This window comes from Ictalurus punctatus, chromosome 28, assembly GCF_001660625.3.
Source record: "Ictalurus punctatus breed USDA103 chromosome 28, Coco_2.0, whole genome shotgun sequence".
NCBI lineage: Eukaryota > Metazoa > Chordata > Actinopteri > Siluriformes > Ictaluridae > Ictalurus > Ictalurus punctatus.
Window position 1 is genome coordinate 14,353,279 of NC_030443.2, and position 16,082 is coordinate 14,369,360.

Sequence of the window (16,082 nt, forward strand, 5' to 3'; positions counted from 1 at the left end):
ATTTTTTTTTTTATTATTATTCCCAGCTCCAATCAAAAGGATAAGCGGATCACCTGTGGCTTTATTGTGGCGGTTGCTTTGTAGGTTCCCTAATTAACAAGTACTGATCATGGACAGGCCTACATGCAGGTGCTAGGAGAACACAGATCTGCTCTCCAGAATCAACATACACACCCCTAATTTTATATTTTAATTTAGTTCAGTGCCTTTTTTCCCATGTAACACTGTTTAAGGCCAAGCAGCACAGGCAAAAATACAGATTTTTTTTTCATACTTTATTTATTGATGGAGAGATTATGACGTTAAACATGTTATGTATGTATTAGATGATTTAATGACTCGTGGTAAAGAATTCACTCCTTCCCATAATCCTATTGGTTACTGACATTACGCTTCTCTTCCTTTTCTCAAAACGCACCAAGCAGTTCTTCTTAGACTTCTTGAGACTTAACAGGTAATTCCAGCCTACAGGCTCCTTAGTTATGATAAAGCAGGCATGTGCTTCAGAGAATTAAGCTGCGACAGCTGTGAGATTTTCTTGTTTTCTTATTGCTTAATGTAATTTGCCTAGATGCTTATGGGTTTCTGTACACAATAACTGAATATGTGATGAAGGGAGCAAGCTTGAGGCAGCTTTAACATGAAGTGGGACAAGCTGTAATTGTTTTTTTTTGACTCGGCTGGAGAAACATAATTTAGTCTTTTCTATTTCAAGCATAGGATGGGGTTTTTTAATGAAAAAAAAGAGACTATTGAGTCAGCAGATTAAAAATATATATATATTCCATATGATGTTCTTGAGCTGTTGTGTGTCGCCCAAACATCATCATGGCCCAACTTTAGGAAAAAAAGAAGTCCGATTACAAAGTGACTGGCAGGAGCCGGAAACCAGTTAGGAAAGAGAGAACGTGTGAGAGTGAGAATCAAAAACAAGAGTGAGAAAGTGAAAGAATCTGCATGAAGCTGAAAAGAACTGATGGAGTTTAAGCTTTTTTTTTGCAGAACTGTTAAGCATTTATTTGTTCTCTAATTCTGCGGGAAGCCAGAGGATAGATAGAAGAGAGTCAGCAGATTTTATCCACATTGTGGAGAAGTTGCTTAATCTGCTTGACCCGTGTTTATATCATATGCATGCTAACACTGGTTCCTACCAGACCTTTTTTTTTTGACACCCTGAAAGGCAAAATACACAGTTTAGATAACAAAATGCACTATAACTATTCTATGGTATATTTTAGCTAGCTGGCTAGTTCAAGTTAACAGGCAACTGCATCAGCTCCAGAGATGCACAGAACCAGGGAAAGCCCTTGCATTCGCACAGTCCAAAATCTGTTGTACAAAGCATGCTGTGACATTACAGTGGAACAACTCTTTATCCATCAGCCACTTCTGTAACACTGAGCAATACCAAGTTGAGAATACTTGAGCCACATCCAAAACTGCATACTATCGGATAAAAACACTACACCATTGGAGTTTAAATTTAGGCGTACTATGTAGTGTGCATTGTGCAGTTTAGGACCCTGAAAGCCTTGAAATCACACATAGGCATGAGATTAATCCACAGGCTGGATAAGGACCAGCACAGTCTTATGTTATGAAATATTTTTCTACCAGTAGCTTGACATACCATTATTTTTATACCACAAAGGGAAGTTCCAAAATTTTTGACCGTGTAGCTGGAAAAATATATAGTTTGTGCAATTTTGACCACTGTATACATGTCATGTGTGACCTGGAAACAGGTCACGCTTCATTCAAGCCACTAAGGGTGTGGTACCTGGACTTAATTGGTACTAATGAACATTTCTGACTAAGGAACCGGGTTGTGACGTCATTATAGTCTGTTTCCCCTCAAGTGTAGTTTAATGAGGCATGGTTTAGGGGGAAAATGAGAGGATTAAGGGGCCAAAGCCTGCAGAAAAGATGCTGGAGGTGTGACGCAGGTGTGACACTGATGGAGATGGTAAAACATCCCATAATATACAAAAGGAAATAATGTCTGATCAAAATGAAAGGTAGTGTTTATATCCATGGTATACTGTAGGTTTGTAGTCTGTTACTCAGCCTTATAATGTTGTTAACTCAGTCTCGCTAAATAGACTAAACAAGCAAGACAAAAAATCCAACAGAACCCTTTAGTGGTTGAATTCATGTTATATCACAAAAAAAGACCCTAAAATATATTATTAAGGCGTGTGGTTGCTGAAATGATGCGCTCGCGCGTAGGCTACCTGTCAGGTGTTGGAGGCGCGCGAGGCACGCGAGCGCGAGCAGCCCGACGCCGCCGCAGCAGAGGCGCGTGAAGGGCCGCCGCCGCCGCCCGCTCCGCGTCACCGGCTTCATCGCCTTTTCTTTCCCCCGCTTCAGAACATTATTCTTCACCGTCTTGAGGTCCCGTGGCCGCGCTTCCTCTCCGACTGACTTAGTAAACTTTTGAGTCCGCCGCTCCGTTTGCCTTCAATTCGAAGTTGTTTGGATGCATCCTCAGCGCGCGCCAAAACGCTAACGGTTCCTCATCGGCCGTTTCGAAGCGCGCGTGCGACTCTATGTACAGGAGTTCACGATTTACTCACATGCCTCACGGCTGGGAAACGTCTCCTTCTCTGTTTCTCTCTGACACACACACACTCTCTCTCTCTCTCTCTCTCTCTCTCTCTCTCTCACACACACACACACACATGCACGCACTCACCACTCCCAATCAGGGCTCGCGCCAGTGGTCGTGGTCTAGAGTTGAAATCAGCACGCGAGAAGAGCCACTAGGGGGAGACAAACTGCACGTTTTACGCCACAGCTGTTCTCAGATCAGCTATTTCTTCCACTGCACCCGTGTTAAACCTTCGCTCTGGGTTAAGTATTCAGCCTGTGGCAGACCTTGTGCAATTTTAAACCGAATTGTCCCTCAAATCACTTCCACCCAGGCAAGCACTGAGAAAAACTATCTCCAAATTCCCATCTATCCATCCATTTTCCATACCCAGGAAAGTCACGGCACAAGGCGGGGGACACCTTGGACGGGTGCTGACCCATCGCTGACAATCTCTCTCTCTCTCTCTCTCTCTCTCTCTCTCTCTCTCTCTCTCTCTCTCTCTCACTCACTCACACACACACACACACACACACACACACACACACACACACACACAGTAATTCCCACACTACGGACAATCCGCCAACAGCTCATGTCTTTGGACTGAAGGAGGAAACTGGAGTGCAGGGCAGAGTACAGGGCAAAGGTAGGAATCAAACCCCCAACCCTTAGTGGTTAACATTTTTGCCTCCAGGGTTGTAGGCTAATTGGCATTTCCAAATTGTCCGTAGTGTGTGAATGTATGCGCGATTGTGCCCTGCAGTGGGTTGGCACCCTGTCCAGATTGATGGTAAATAGTCTGCACTTATATAGCTCTTTTATCCAAAGCACTTTACACTGTGTCTTATTCACCTATTCACACACACACTCACAAACCAATGGTAGCAGAAGTGCTAACTTACCTCTGGGAGCAACTTGGGGTTCAGTGTCTTGCCCAAGAACACTTCGGTATGTGGAGTCACGTGGGCCGGGAATCGAATGGCCAACCCTACGATTAGTGGACAACCCGCTCTACCACCTGAGTCACAGCCGCCAACTTGATTCCCTGACTTGTGCCCCAAGCGCCCTGGGATAGGTTCCAGGTTCCCCCATGACCCTGTGTAGGATACGTGGTATGGAAAATGGATGGATGGATGGATAATTGATTGATAACATTGCATTTGGATGGACAATTGCAACAAAAAAGCAACACATTTTCTATTTTAAGTAACTGATACTGAAGATATTATATTGTGTAAAATATAAGCAGAAACATTAATTGACAAGGTAAAGAAGGTTAGGTTTGATTTCTGGTTGTCTTTAATTCATCGCAGTATGGGTTTGTTGGACATTTGTATGCAGACTGGATACACACTAAAATAGTCACAGACGATATTTGGATCATTTTGGCTTCAAGCAGCAGCTTGTGTTTGTGAATTTATGCATCAAAATTGAGGCTTTGATATGGAAGGGGAATGAGTCTAGGGGCAAAATGAAAGGGAACCTGATTCATTTGAATCACTTAGAAAACCTTGCTTCATCTCTCTCTCTCTCTCTCTCTCTCTCTCTCTCTCTCTCTCTCTATCGTCTGTTTACAGAACACAGCTACCTCCAAGCCCCCTTTCAGTCATATTTCTCCCATCCAGCTTGAAGATACAAGCCAAATAAAGGCATACTCCAGTGTCTTACTGTCATCACATGTCCACAGGTGTCGCATCGAGAACAATAAAATGTTCCTTTGGGGCACACACTGTTTAGCAAAGCTCTCACTCTGAAATACTCCAGCCAGTATGTTTTGATGACCCTGACATTTAGGGATGGCTCAGTTGAAGGACAAGGTGTCTGGAAAACAACTGCACTTGATGCTGGAAAGTATACAGTGAAAATACACAGACTGGTGATGGATATGAGTAGTGGAGTATTTGTTATGTAACCACCTACAACACTGATTCACAAATTCATTTTCTTGGACCTAGCAGGGGCCACTTGTCTATCTCAAAGGTAAACTGTTGCGCTCCAGGCACTGTGAGTACAAGCACTGTGACCAAAACATGTATATTCTGCACTGTGCACTGCATAGGTTCTGCTACACTATAACGTAATACCCAGAACAGCGAGCATACATAGTGACAAAGGGGTCATTCGAGATGTAACCTTTAAAGTGTACATAGAACTCAGGTAGTGTAGATCAAACTAAATGCAAGCAACAATAAAGAAAAATCGTGGATAAATAATAAAATGAACTTTAAAACGTTTGTGTTTCTGAAAAAAAATTCACATTGCATCTTAGTTTTGCCTTTAAGTGTTATTTTGTGACATATTGGGGTTTATTCAATCTAAATGAATAGTGCAATAGTGAGGGGAGGGGGTATGTTTGGTGGAAGAAGTCTATAGATCAATTAATATGACTAATTTTTGACTATAAAAAGAGAAAACATACAGTATAGTGCATATTATATATATATATATATATATATATATATATATATATATATATATATATATATATATATATATATATATATATATATATACACGAAGATTTCTGAGGTGTGAGTGAATTCTGGTCTCCTATGTCTGTGTACGTTCCTTATTCCAGTCACCATGCATATCTGTGTGAAAGTGTGTGTTTAGGGCTTTGTTTCAAGGAGTGAACAGTAACGTACACGATTGTACAGGGGAATTTGCATTCAAGTCACCTTCTGTTGTTTTTTATCTTCAAATTTCAGAGATAGAAAAAGTGTGCGCTTGAATGTGCGTGTTTGAGTGCCTGCAAGTGTGTGTGTGTGTGTGGTTGAAAGGTAGCAGTAAATCTGTCAGCTCTGTTTATTAATCTCCGGGCCTTCTTGTGTATAATGGTGGTAAATACAGACTCCTGTCCACTGATAACCCTGTCACAGAAATCCGCTCTGATTCAGCTTACTCACCAGGGTTGCTTAAACATTGCTTCACTTAGTTTTTAATTTCCGTGTTATCCAATTAATTGCATCTTGTAAGTCACAAGAGGCATCATAAGCCTGATGAGATTCTTGAGCATAACGCTGTGCATAATTTACAGGAAAGCCAGGCTGCTTAGCGAGTCAGATCACAGCTGGGATTTACATAGCTGCACAACTAGGTCATTTAATAACTCGATTTAAGACTGGTTGCTGTGCAACAGTATGTTGTCCTCAAACTTAAAGAACCGTGGTTCATCACACAATCTCATCTCCACCAGGGGATATAGCCTAGGAACCATTTCATCTATGTGAGCTCAATTGCTTCTCAGGGGAAAGCAACCAAATTTTGTGATGGAAACTCACGGTTGTCAATATGAAAAAGACATGCAACTGTAGGTTTCTCCAGCAGAGGGTAGTAATTTATTTAGAGTCAACTGAAAACATTATTATTATTATTATTATTATTATTATTATTATTATTATTATTATTATTATTATTATTATTAAGACACTTGTTATACTTGTTGTACTTAAATGATAACAGGAAGTACAATTTATATACGCCTTGCAGAATCTGCAAAATGTTAATAATTTTAAAATTTTTAATAAGAGGGATCATATAAAATTGCATTTAGCTTTTTTTCATTTAGTTCTGCCCTGAATAAGCTATTTCACATAACAGATGTTTACATTTCGTCCACAAGACACAATACTAACTGAATTTCACAAATGAACCAGTTCAAAAGTTTACACACGCTTGATTCTTAATCCTGTGTGTCGTTATCCGGATGATCACTGACTGTTTGTATGTTTTGTGATAGCTGTTCATGAGTCCCGTGTTTGTCCTGAGCAGTTAACCTGCCCATTATTCTTCAGAAAAATCCTCCAGGTCCTGCACATTCTTTGCCTTTCCAGCATTTTCTGCATATTTGAGCCCTTATCAGCTGTGACTATATGATGTTGAGATCCATCTTTTCACACTTCAGGATGTGTTATTATTGGAAAAGAATCAACTTTGGCATGGTAACACTAACTCTGCTTCACCGTGGGCTGCATCACATCACCCCATCGTTTTGTTATTTTCCTATAACAACATGCTCCTTTGTGTTAAATTCTTACTTATCTATCTTTATGTATTTAGTGTTTTTGATGACCAGTTCAAACAGATGTTGACCTGCATACAGTAGGCCTACCTGACTACATCCAGGGTTGGGTGGGAAAAATTCGAACTTGCGGAACTTGTTTTGATTGGCCTTACATTTAATCAGAAGCACAACTTTTGTGTTGGTCTAAAACCTGTCGCATTAATCAGTCTCTCCAGGATTTTGTGCTTTTATGATTGCAGAAATGTATGCAAAATCAAGGAAACTCTGAAATATTTGCAGGATCTTGCAATTTTTCAAAATTACAGTAGATTTTCAATAGATTTGGGCCAAGATGCAACATGTGACATCATCATGTTCAGCCTAAGCCCTCCAAAACCAAAACTATCCATTTTATAATGTGTAATTTATAAATAAACTCCCCTATTATACTTCATTAATTTAGTGGTTCTGTTTTTTATGTGGCAGCAGGTCAGTAAGTGTCTAAATTCAGTCTAGTGTCTCCATTACCGCCACCCTACATAGTACTCTATATGGAACACTCTATACTGTATAGAAATAATAAAAGAGTGAGTGAGGGAGCGATTTCTGACACAGTGTGTGTCCCTTACACACTTCTTCAATTTCAACACTAAATATCATCCCTAACTGCTTCAAAAATCTGCCAATTAGGTCCTACCAGCTCTGTTAATTGAGGCTATAATCAGAGGAACAGTTGTCTCCCCTTGCCTTGGCGATTCTTTCAAAAATATGCCAAAAGTAAGTGCCTTAAACATTTCAAGTTCTTCCACTCCAAACTTCCAAAAGTTTGTGGACACCCGACCATCACACCCATATGTGGTTCTTCCCCAAACTGTTGCCACAAAGTTGGAAGAACACTGTAAGCTGTAATGCTGTAGCATTACAATTTCCCTTCACTGAAAAGCAAGCTCCAGGACGACATGGTTTGCCAAGGGTGGAGTGGAACACCTTGAGTAGCCAGCACAGAGCCCTGACCTCCACCCCATTGAACATTTTTAGGATGAACTGGAATGCTGACATGACAGCAGTGCCTGACCTCAATAATGCTCTCGTGGCTGAATGAGCAAAACCCCACAGCCATTCTCCAAAATCTAGTGGAAAGCCTTTGCAGAGGAGTGGTTATTATTATTACAGAAAAGGGGGGAATCTGTAATGGGATGTTCAACAAGCACATTACTGTTATAATCAGGTGTCCACAAACTTGGCAACATAATGTATTACTGTCAGGACCTCACTTGGGGTAATGTCATGATGGATTAGGAAAAGGGTCTACCCCAAATGCTTGTCATCATATGTTAATCATTGAACTGTGTAGATTATCACTGTATATATGTATACAGGCATGTATTTGTACATTAAAATTTGACATTGTTGTACTAGGAGCTCAACCTTTATTCCACCACTTCTACACTTTACAGTTGGCTTCACACAATGAGGCAGGTGGTGCGCTCCAGACATTCCTTAAAATCCAATAAACACCACTCTAGAGAATGTTTCCATTTTATAACTGAGCTGTAATTGTTCCTAAATGATCCACTTTCCAATAACGTCACTTAGAGTTTACCAGTAAAGTGACAATATAAATAGGCACAGTATACAGTATAAGAAAATAGCTGTACTGAATCCCACTGCACTGTTTCCAGAACTATGAATGTGCAGTATGTCTACCAGATGCCTACCCAAGCTGGGAACGTGCAGGATTATAACGCTTGCAGATGAACCTACAGTCACTGGTTGAGAGGAAACATTATACAGAAGAGAGCTGGCAGGACTGATGGCCTGGTGTCAGGGAAATAATCTCTCCTTAAATGTATATAAGACCAAGGAGATGATTATTGATCCTAAGAGGAGGAGGAAGGAGCAGTATACCCCAATTTACATTGGTGAGACAGAAGTGGAGAGGGTGAAAACCTTTAAATTCCTCGGAACCTACATCAGCGAGGACTTCGCCTGGTCTCACAACACTCAGGCGCTTCTGAGGAAATCCCAACAGCGACAGTACTTCTTAAGAAGGCTCAGGAAATTTGGCACGGCAACCGGAATCTTCCGCGACTTTTACAGATGTTCAGTTGAAAGTGTGATCACTAGTTCAATAACAGTGTGGTATGGAACCGGCACTGTTCAGGATAGGAAAGCTCTCCAGCGTGTGATAAAAACTGCAGAGTTCATTTGTGGAGTAGCCTTCCCATCACTTCAGGATATTTACAGCACCAGGGTCATCAGGAGGGCCCACAACATCATCAGGGACAATACACATCCACAACACAACCTCTTCACACTTCTGCCGTCTGGGAGACGGTACAGGAGTGTGAAATCAAGGACAAAAAGACTCACAAACAGTTTTTATCCACAAGCCATTAGACTCCTGAACAATACATTAAACACTAACTACCTCACTCCCCATTACCCTCACTGACTGTTGCACAAGGTAAATTTGCTTATTTGTGAACATATTTGCATATTTTTGTGTATTTAGTCTGTATATATACTATATTGTATATTTTTCTGTAAGGGAGACTTGCAAAGTAAGAATTTCATTGTGTGGTCTAAACCATGGTATTTTTACTGTGCACATGACAAAAAAAATCAATAAATCTTGATGCACAGTGATTATTAATGAAAATGACAATTTAGTACATACTGGACTGTTTTTTTTATTGTTTAATTAATAGAAATTGTGCACTGTCAAACTTTCTGGTGTGCTCAGGTTTCCCTATGTGCAGTTTCATATACACTTTTAACCCTCCTATTATGTTATGGGTCAATATGACCCATTTCCACATTTGAGACGTCTGAAATACTGGTTAATCTCTCCTTATCTCTTTGAAATTCTTTGGCTTTTCCTCAGTTAGGGTCATGAACTTATATTCAAATATTTCTTCGTAGGGCTTGAAGCCATTATAAATGTTCACAGAGTTTCACAGTTCCTCTTGGGCCTGTGTGGGTTTCCTACAGGTTCTCCAGTTTTCTCCCACCTCTTGAAAACATGCCTTGAGACTCGCAATGCGCTGCAGTGGTCTGACACAACAACCGCTCACGTTTTTGGTTCCCTGGAGAGAGGGAAGAACGTGCATTCTTAAAGGCCACATCTGTAGCTGAGGTTGAGAAACAGTTGAGGAAGATGTTGAGGTCAGAATTCGCACACCATGCCGACACTGTTGCCATTTCTACCTATGGGTCTTTCCCCCCAGTGTTTAAAGAGGAAATAGTGGTAGGGTTCATTCATTTTACATAAAAAGATTTCACCTGATTTCACATCCTACAGCCTCAGATGCATGTTACTTGCACAGTAGATAAAGGACATTTGCCCAACATATTATGTTTCTCTGGTAATATTGTGTACTATGCTTCATTTTTATTACTACTACATTGCAGGATTCTGGTCTATTACTGGCAGAAAGCTAATGAACAGTGCACTAATGACTGTCTTGCTGGCATCTTATGGAGTTGCCAATTCATTAAGGGGGGGGGGGGGGGTTGTTTAGTTCGTCTACATAGATTTGGACGAATGAGCTCAAATATAGCTCATTTGTGGCACTTTGTCATATCCTGTACATAAATGTAAAGCTGAAATCCAAAACTAATACTCAGAACTAATCCCCAAACTATTTATTTAAATGCATGCTTGGAAAAAAATAGAGCCCAGACTATGTTTTATACAGATAAATGTATTTTTCTTTTTTATTGCCAGTATCCCTTTGGTTCACATGGATGAACAACACTCAGTCATTACACCCATCACACAAACAGGGTTAAATAAACACAGGGCTTGCACAGCTGAACCACTGACCTCCACTTTGTGTTTTTTTTTGTACATTCCACTGCCTTTAGTCTTGTTAACAAACCCCTGTGCAGACCACAGGCCAGTATGCATAGTGCAGGTGTGAGTGAGTATGCGAGTGTGTTAGCTTACGGATTTTATACGGGTAGATGCATGTGGTTTCTAAGCCTTTTCCATCAAGTTTCTACAGTCTAGAATAAATGCCTTGCTGTGTTAGTTATTGGACATATACAATGCAATTTACAATGACATCAAATCAAATGCTAGAAAACAAAGCTTAAGAAAATGAGGTAAAAAAAAAAAAATAATAAAAAAGAAAGCGCAGTTTTGATCCACAAAGGATCAAAGCAACATAAGCAATGCATTCACATTTTGCGGTCCCATACCTACACCTAATCTGTGACTATCATTTTATCTAAAAATGCCAGGGACGCTGAAGCGCGTGCAAACTCTTAAAGTGCATTAAACAATTGCTTTTGAAACTTAAATTCCCCTTGATGAATCTGAAAACGGATCCCCGTCAACATCTTAAGAGCTGTTTCAATAATTTATTAGCACATGGTTCAAGGCCTTTAGTTAATATACAAGTTTGTTAGGAAGCCAATAGAACGAAGAAATGTGCTGTAGAAATTACAGAGAAAGTTACTTCAAAATGCTCTGTTTAAAGGTAAAATACACCCTGAAAGACTTGCACATCAATATAAGTAATCAATGTATGGTCTGACATTTTTTAATTAAACTTCTTTCATCAACATGTTTCACTTTTCCTACATTACCCAGCTTGGTGATAGTGGTGCCAGTGTGAATTCATCTCTACCTAAAGAGAGAGATGCAGCAGCGCTTTAAGCTTCTACTTATATTTTTCATTAATACAACATTGAATGTCTCTGGAAAATGGAAAGTGAGAAAATAAGCCCTTTTTCTTTATTCTTCGGAGCTAACAGTTGAAAGGTTTCATTTTCCACCCTTCTATTAAATGCCACTGTAATTGCTCCCACTGTGATACACATCCACTAACTTCTCACAGTTATAATGAATAGACAGCAACGTTCAACAAATTAGCACCAGACTCACTAAACACATCACAAATATTTCAATATAAACATATTTAATGTGTTTCAGGGTGGACTTTTCCTTCCCCACTTGTAGCTCATATACATTTCCAAGTGGTAGGGATGTTGACAAGGGTATGTTAAAACATTAATATTAATAACATACAGGGGATGAGTCTTATATAATTAAAAAAAGAAGGTGCTAATGGTGGAAAAAGACATAACAAGATATGTGGATTGACTATCTGAAAAAGGAAATTAAGTAATTCCATACATGAAAAGCCAAAAAACCTAATCTCAGCCTTCACGGCGTCGCATTATCCCTTTCAATAGGATTACTTTAGCTTTTCCTGCTAAGGCATACAAAATCCTTGTGGGATACAAACCTGGATGGACCAATTCCATTTATAATAACTGATATTGTTATTGGTGCTTAAACTCTGCCATGTTGTATGCTTGAGCGCTTACAAAATAAAATTTCTACTAAATAAAAATAAAATTAAGATAGCTTTATACCTGCCGAGTCAGTAGTTCAAGAATGATCTTCCCCTCACCTCTAGTTCAAAGACATCAAACAATAAAATCCACATTTGCAAGATTAATAAGTTATTTGTTTTCTTTTTTTTTTTTTACATACACACATACAGAAGGGGGAGTAGAAGTTGCTTGGTGCATTCGCGTGCTTCATGACCCCTTACATTCTCTAAAACTATGCAACACACAGCAGAACAGGAATTTCTTTTTACATTTACATTTGGCTAAATATATCCCACAATGCATCACTAGAGACTGCTTGCATCAAACTTGCCTGAGCACACTTGAGTTCACGTTCACGCAGAAACAAGTCGAAACCCTTAACGACTGGTCATGATACTGAAAAAAAACCCAAACATTTCACTCACAACCGAGATGAGTGGAGTTTAAACCCGTTGTGTATTTTTAAGCACACTGATCACAGTTGACCAGAAACTGGCCAGATTTAGTTTGAGGATGCTGAAGTGCTGAACGTTTCAGATGGAAGTAACACTGAAACAGTTTGGCTGTACATCACGTAGACATAAAGATATAATTTAATCTTCATATATGAGAATCTGCTGGTACCGGCTTATCACAGTGACGCTAAAATAAAATCAAAAATTACAAGAGCAAGATAAAAGACTATGTACAACATACAGTAATATTGACCGGGTTCTGGCTGTGTGTGTGTTTGTGACTTAAGTTTTTCAAGGTGACTTTTAACTGACGCCTTGATTGACGGTACGATCTGATTTCTCCAGAGCCAAAATTCCACACACACTGTGATGTCACCATTACTGGACCTTCACGAGGCAAGAGGTGGATGAGAAGAAGTCGTAAATACATACATGTCCCAGTTCTCAGCACACACAGGAGTGGAGGTGTTTCCTTCTTCAGCCAGAAGTCACTTATTAAACCCAGCTATCGATGAATCACTGGTTTTTACAAACATCTTTGAATACAGTGACCAGACTTCATCATTATATATATATATATAAAAAAACTGGCTCAGTCTTATAATTAGATGCAGGAATCCAATCTATTTCAAGTCAAAGTTTCCGATTGCGGTCAAACACCATATTCCAGTGTTACGATGTAATGCAGTTCCCTTCATGTCCAGCAGGTGGAGTTTCAGGTTCGGTTTCCTTCCAGCTACAGAGCTAGCATCAACAGTTCCACCTACTCAGTTTGAATCTTTTTTTTTTTTTTTTTTTGCAAGTAGTTGTTTGAATAGTCATCACATTACATTAAATTAGAAAAAAGAGGCCAGTCCTTCAATATGAGGCTTGCAGAATTTGTCGATGATGTAGAAAAAGGAGTCGAGGTTGAGTTTCTGCTCTGAATAAATGTCACCCCTTATGTTATTCCTTATAACTTCAATGTCTGTGTGTATAGTATATGAATTAAACACCACAAAGTCAGTGCTGAAACGTATCTAAATTCGACAAACTTCCTTGGTCTTCTATAATAATTACAGAGTTCTGAGATCACTTTTTCCAGTTGTTTGAAAACAGGGACTTACAAAATAACTAAAAGTCACAATAACCGCAGACACACACTAATCAAAATATCACATGCCCCAAGTTTTTCAAAAGCAGTGAACAGGAATTTTCCTAATACTGAGAGTGAGACTGGCACTGTATATGGAGCATATTGTATTGAGCTAGGAGATTAACCTGGTGCAGAAAAAAAAAACCTGAAGGCAATCTCTTAGCCATGTTTTTAAACATCTATCTTTCATCAATGTCCTGTGGATTTGTCAAAATCTGTAGAGGAAGTCTAAGCCACATTCCAAAAATGCTAACTTCTCTAACAATGAATGAAAGCTACTGCTGGCTCATCATGCTAAAGGGACACCACTAACTTTTATTCAGCATTAGAAATGGTAGCATTTTAGGCGCGAGTACTGACCCTCTGGGGTCTGGCCTTGCTAGACAGGAATCATGCCGTTAAGATTGTGCTCTGCTGTGGCTTACAATAATGTCAGTGCCTTTCTGTCTTGCCCATTATGGTCTCACTTTCAACAAGACTGGTTCTTCTTGGTACTAGCAGGATCTGAAAAGCCTAATGAGAATGTGAGATGATAAACTATCTCAAGGTATTGCTCTTGGTTCTGTAAAATGCAAGTTAGCAAAGAAGCTTAGACTAATTTCTGTAATATTAGCACTGGTGATGAATTTTATTTAGTACTGCCAATAGGCTGTACCTCACTGACAGAGGAAACTAAATAAGTTCAAAAGGCAATGCTTTTCTACATAGGATGCTAGGTGTCATTGATTGTTTTTATATCTATTTGAGGCTTGCACATAAGTGTGTATATACTGACCTTACAGCTAGATGAAGTCTTCCTTTGCTAGCTAACGTTTGGTGTGTTCTTATCGATGGTCTTCAGTGCTAGTATGCCAACATCTTCCAAGGTTTGAATCTAGGACTATCCTTCAAGTAGCACTGGATGACTTGCTGTGCTAGCATGGTAACATTTGCTAATTTTTTTTGTCATTCCTCAGCCGTCTATATGATTCAGTGTCTGAGGTCTGGGTTTTACAGCTCTGTCTAGATTACTTTGCTTACATCTTGCTAACGTTTGTGTCATTCCTCAGTGGTCTATATAAGTCTATGCATGGGCTCTGGGTCCTGCAGGTCTGTCTGGATTGCTTTGCTGGCATCTTGCTAGCATTTGTTGCTGATCTTCATTGGTCTGGGTGTATCTCGCTGGCCTGTTCTACTAGCAGGGTTTGTTGACATTGCACAGCAGCTCAGTGACTTTGATGAGACGCGCCACGGTGCTCTGCGACTCCTCCTGCAGCCGCTGGTTGTTCTGTCTCAGACTCTGCACCTCTGCCTGCAGCATGGCTTTGTCCTCTTTCTCCTGCCAGCATCACACACAACACAACTGATCAACAGGATGCTCTCTTGGAGCACAGGGAGATTTTGGAGGAGAAGGTAGGGAGAAAAGTTGGGGGAAGTGTTTTGGAGGTGATTAGGAGGAAAATAAGGTTAGACATCTTAGATGACTACATTTAGAAAGGTAGCATACAGAATACAGTTTGTTGGCCGATGTTATGCTTGACGTTTAAATACACATACATGTGCACACACGGTTGTTCACATACAGCTGTCCACTAGGGGCATGTCAAAGCTAAATCATCCATGATCAGCAGTTTTTCCACTATTCTTGGACTCATACATATGCAAACAAGCTTTGCTAGCTCACCTCTGGAATTTTCTGCCATTGTCATAAGCTGTGTCTCAAATGGCAAGGCCTACTATGACCTTCCAAAACATTTATTAGTAGGTTACTAATCTAGAATATCCAGAAAACTTGCTCTCAAAGTGGGGTCCGAGACCCCAAGGAGTCGATGAGCCATAGTCAGGAGGTCTGCATTTTTGTTACAGTGGCAGAAATAACATCCTACCATTATTAAAGTGGATTCTTCCAAGTGACTGGGAAATCAATAATAAATACTATATATTTATTATTGATTTCCCGGTTACTTGGAAGAATCCAACAATCCAAATCCAATCGAAACCTCAATGCCAGCCTAAATTTGTTGGACCCAACATGATCCTAACATGTTTTGTCAGTGGATAGTTTAGAAATAAATTACAGTTCCAAAAATAGACAAAATATTTCTATACAGATTGAAATAAGGAGACAGATATTTGAATAACTGGATTCTTTTTATTTTAATCATTCTGTGCTGAGGGTGTATATGGAATTTATTTTACAGTTAAAGGGGTCCCTGGCTTGAAAAATTTCAGTATGTAGATTAGTACATACAGTGCTCTCCACAAATATTGGCACCCTTGGTAAATATGAGCAAAGAAGGCTGTGAAAAATTGTCTTTATTCTTTAACCTTTTGAACTTTTGTTAAAAAAATCACAAAAATACTCTGCCTCATGGATATCAAACAGTTGCAAACAAAACACAGGTTTATCAAAACATATATTTGTTAAATATATATGTACAAGAATTATTGGCACTCTTTTGTCAATACTTTGTGCTACCTCCCTTTGCCAAGATAACATCTCTGTGTCTTCTCCTATAATGACTGATGAGGTTGGAGAATACATGGTAAGGGATCTGAGACGATTCC

General features: G+C 39.6%; 2 protein-coding genes across 8 annotated transcripts in view; both read right to left on the reverse strand.

Moving 5' to 3' along the window:
• Window positions 1-2,673, reverse strand: part of LOC108260433 (sodium/potassium/calcium exchanger 3) — a 43,401-nt gene extending 40,728 nt beyond the window's left edge. Inside the window, exon 1 of the mRNA XM_017460727.3 lies at window positions 2,235-2,673. Within this exon, the coding sequence (XP_017316216.1) occupies window positions 2,235-2,346 (112 nt within the window). The 5' untranslated portion in view covers window positions 2,347-2,673. The remainder of the gene's footprint in view (window positions 1-2,234) is intronic.
• Window positions 2,674-10,287: 7,614 nt separating this feature from the next.
• Window positions 10,288-16,082, reverse strand: part of zmp:0000001168 (signal-induced proliferation-associated 1-like protein 2) — a 72,238-nt gene continuing 66,443 nt past the window's right edge. For 5 of the 7 annotated variants that reach the window (XM_017459725.3, XM_017459724.3, XM_047151861.2 and 2 more), the window contains exon 16: window positions 10,288-14,853. In XM_017459725.3, the coding sequence (XP_017315214.1) occupies window positions 14,710-14,853 (144 nt within the window). In that variant the 3' untranslated portion in view covers window positions 10,288-14,709. The remainder of the gene's footprint in view (window positions 14,854-16,082) is intronic. The other 2 variants (XR_006981324.2, XR_006981323.2) reach the window with 1 other exon arrangement.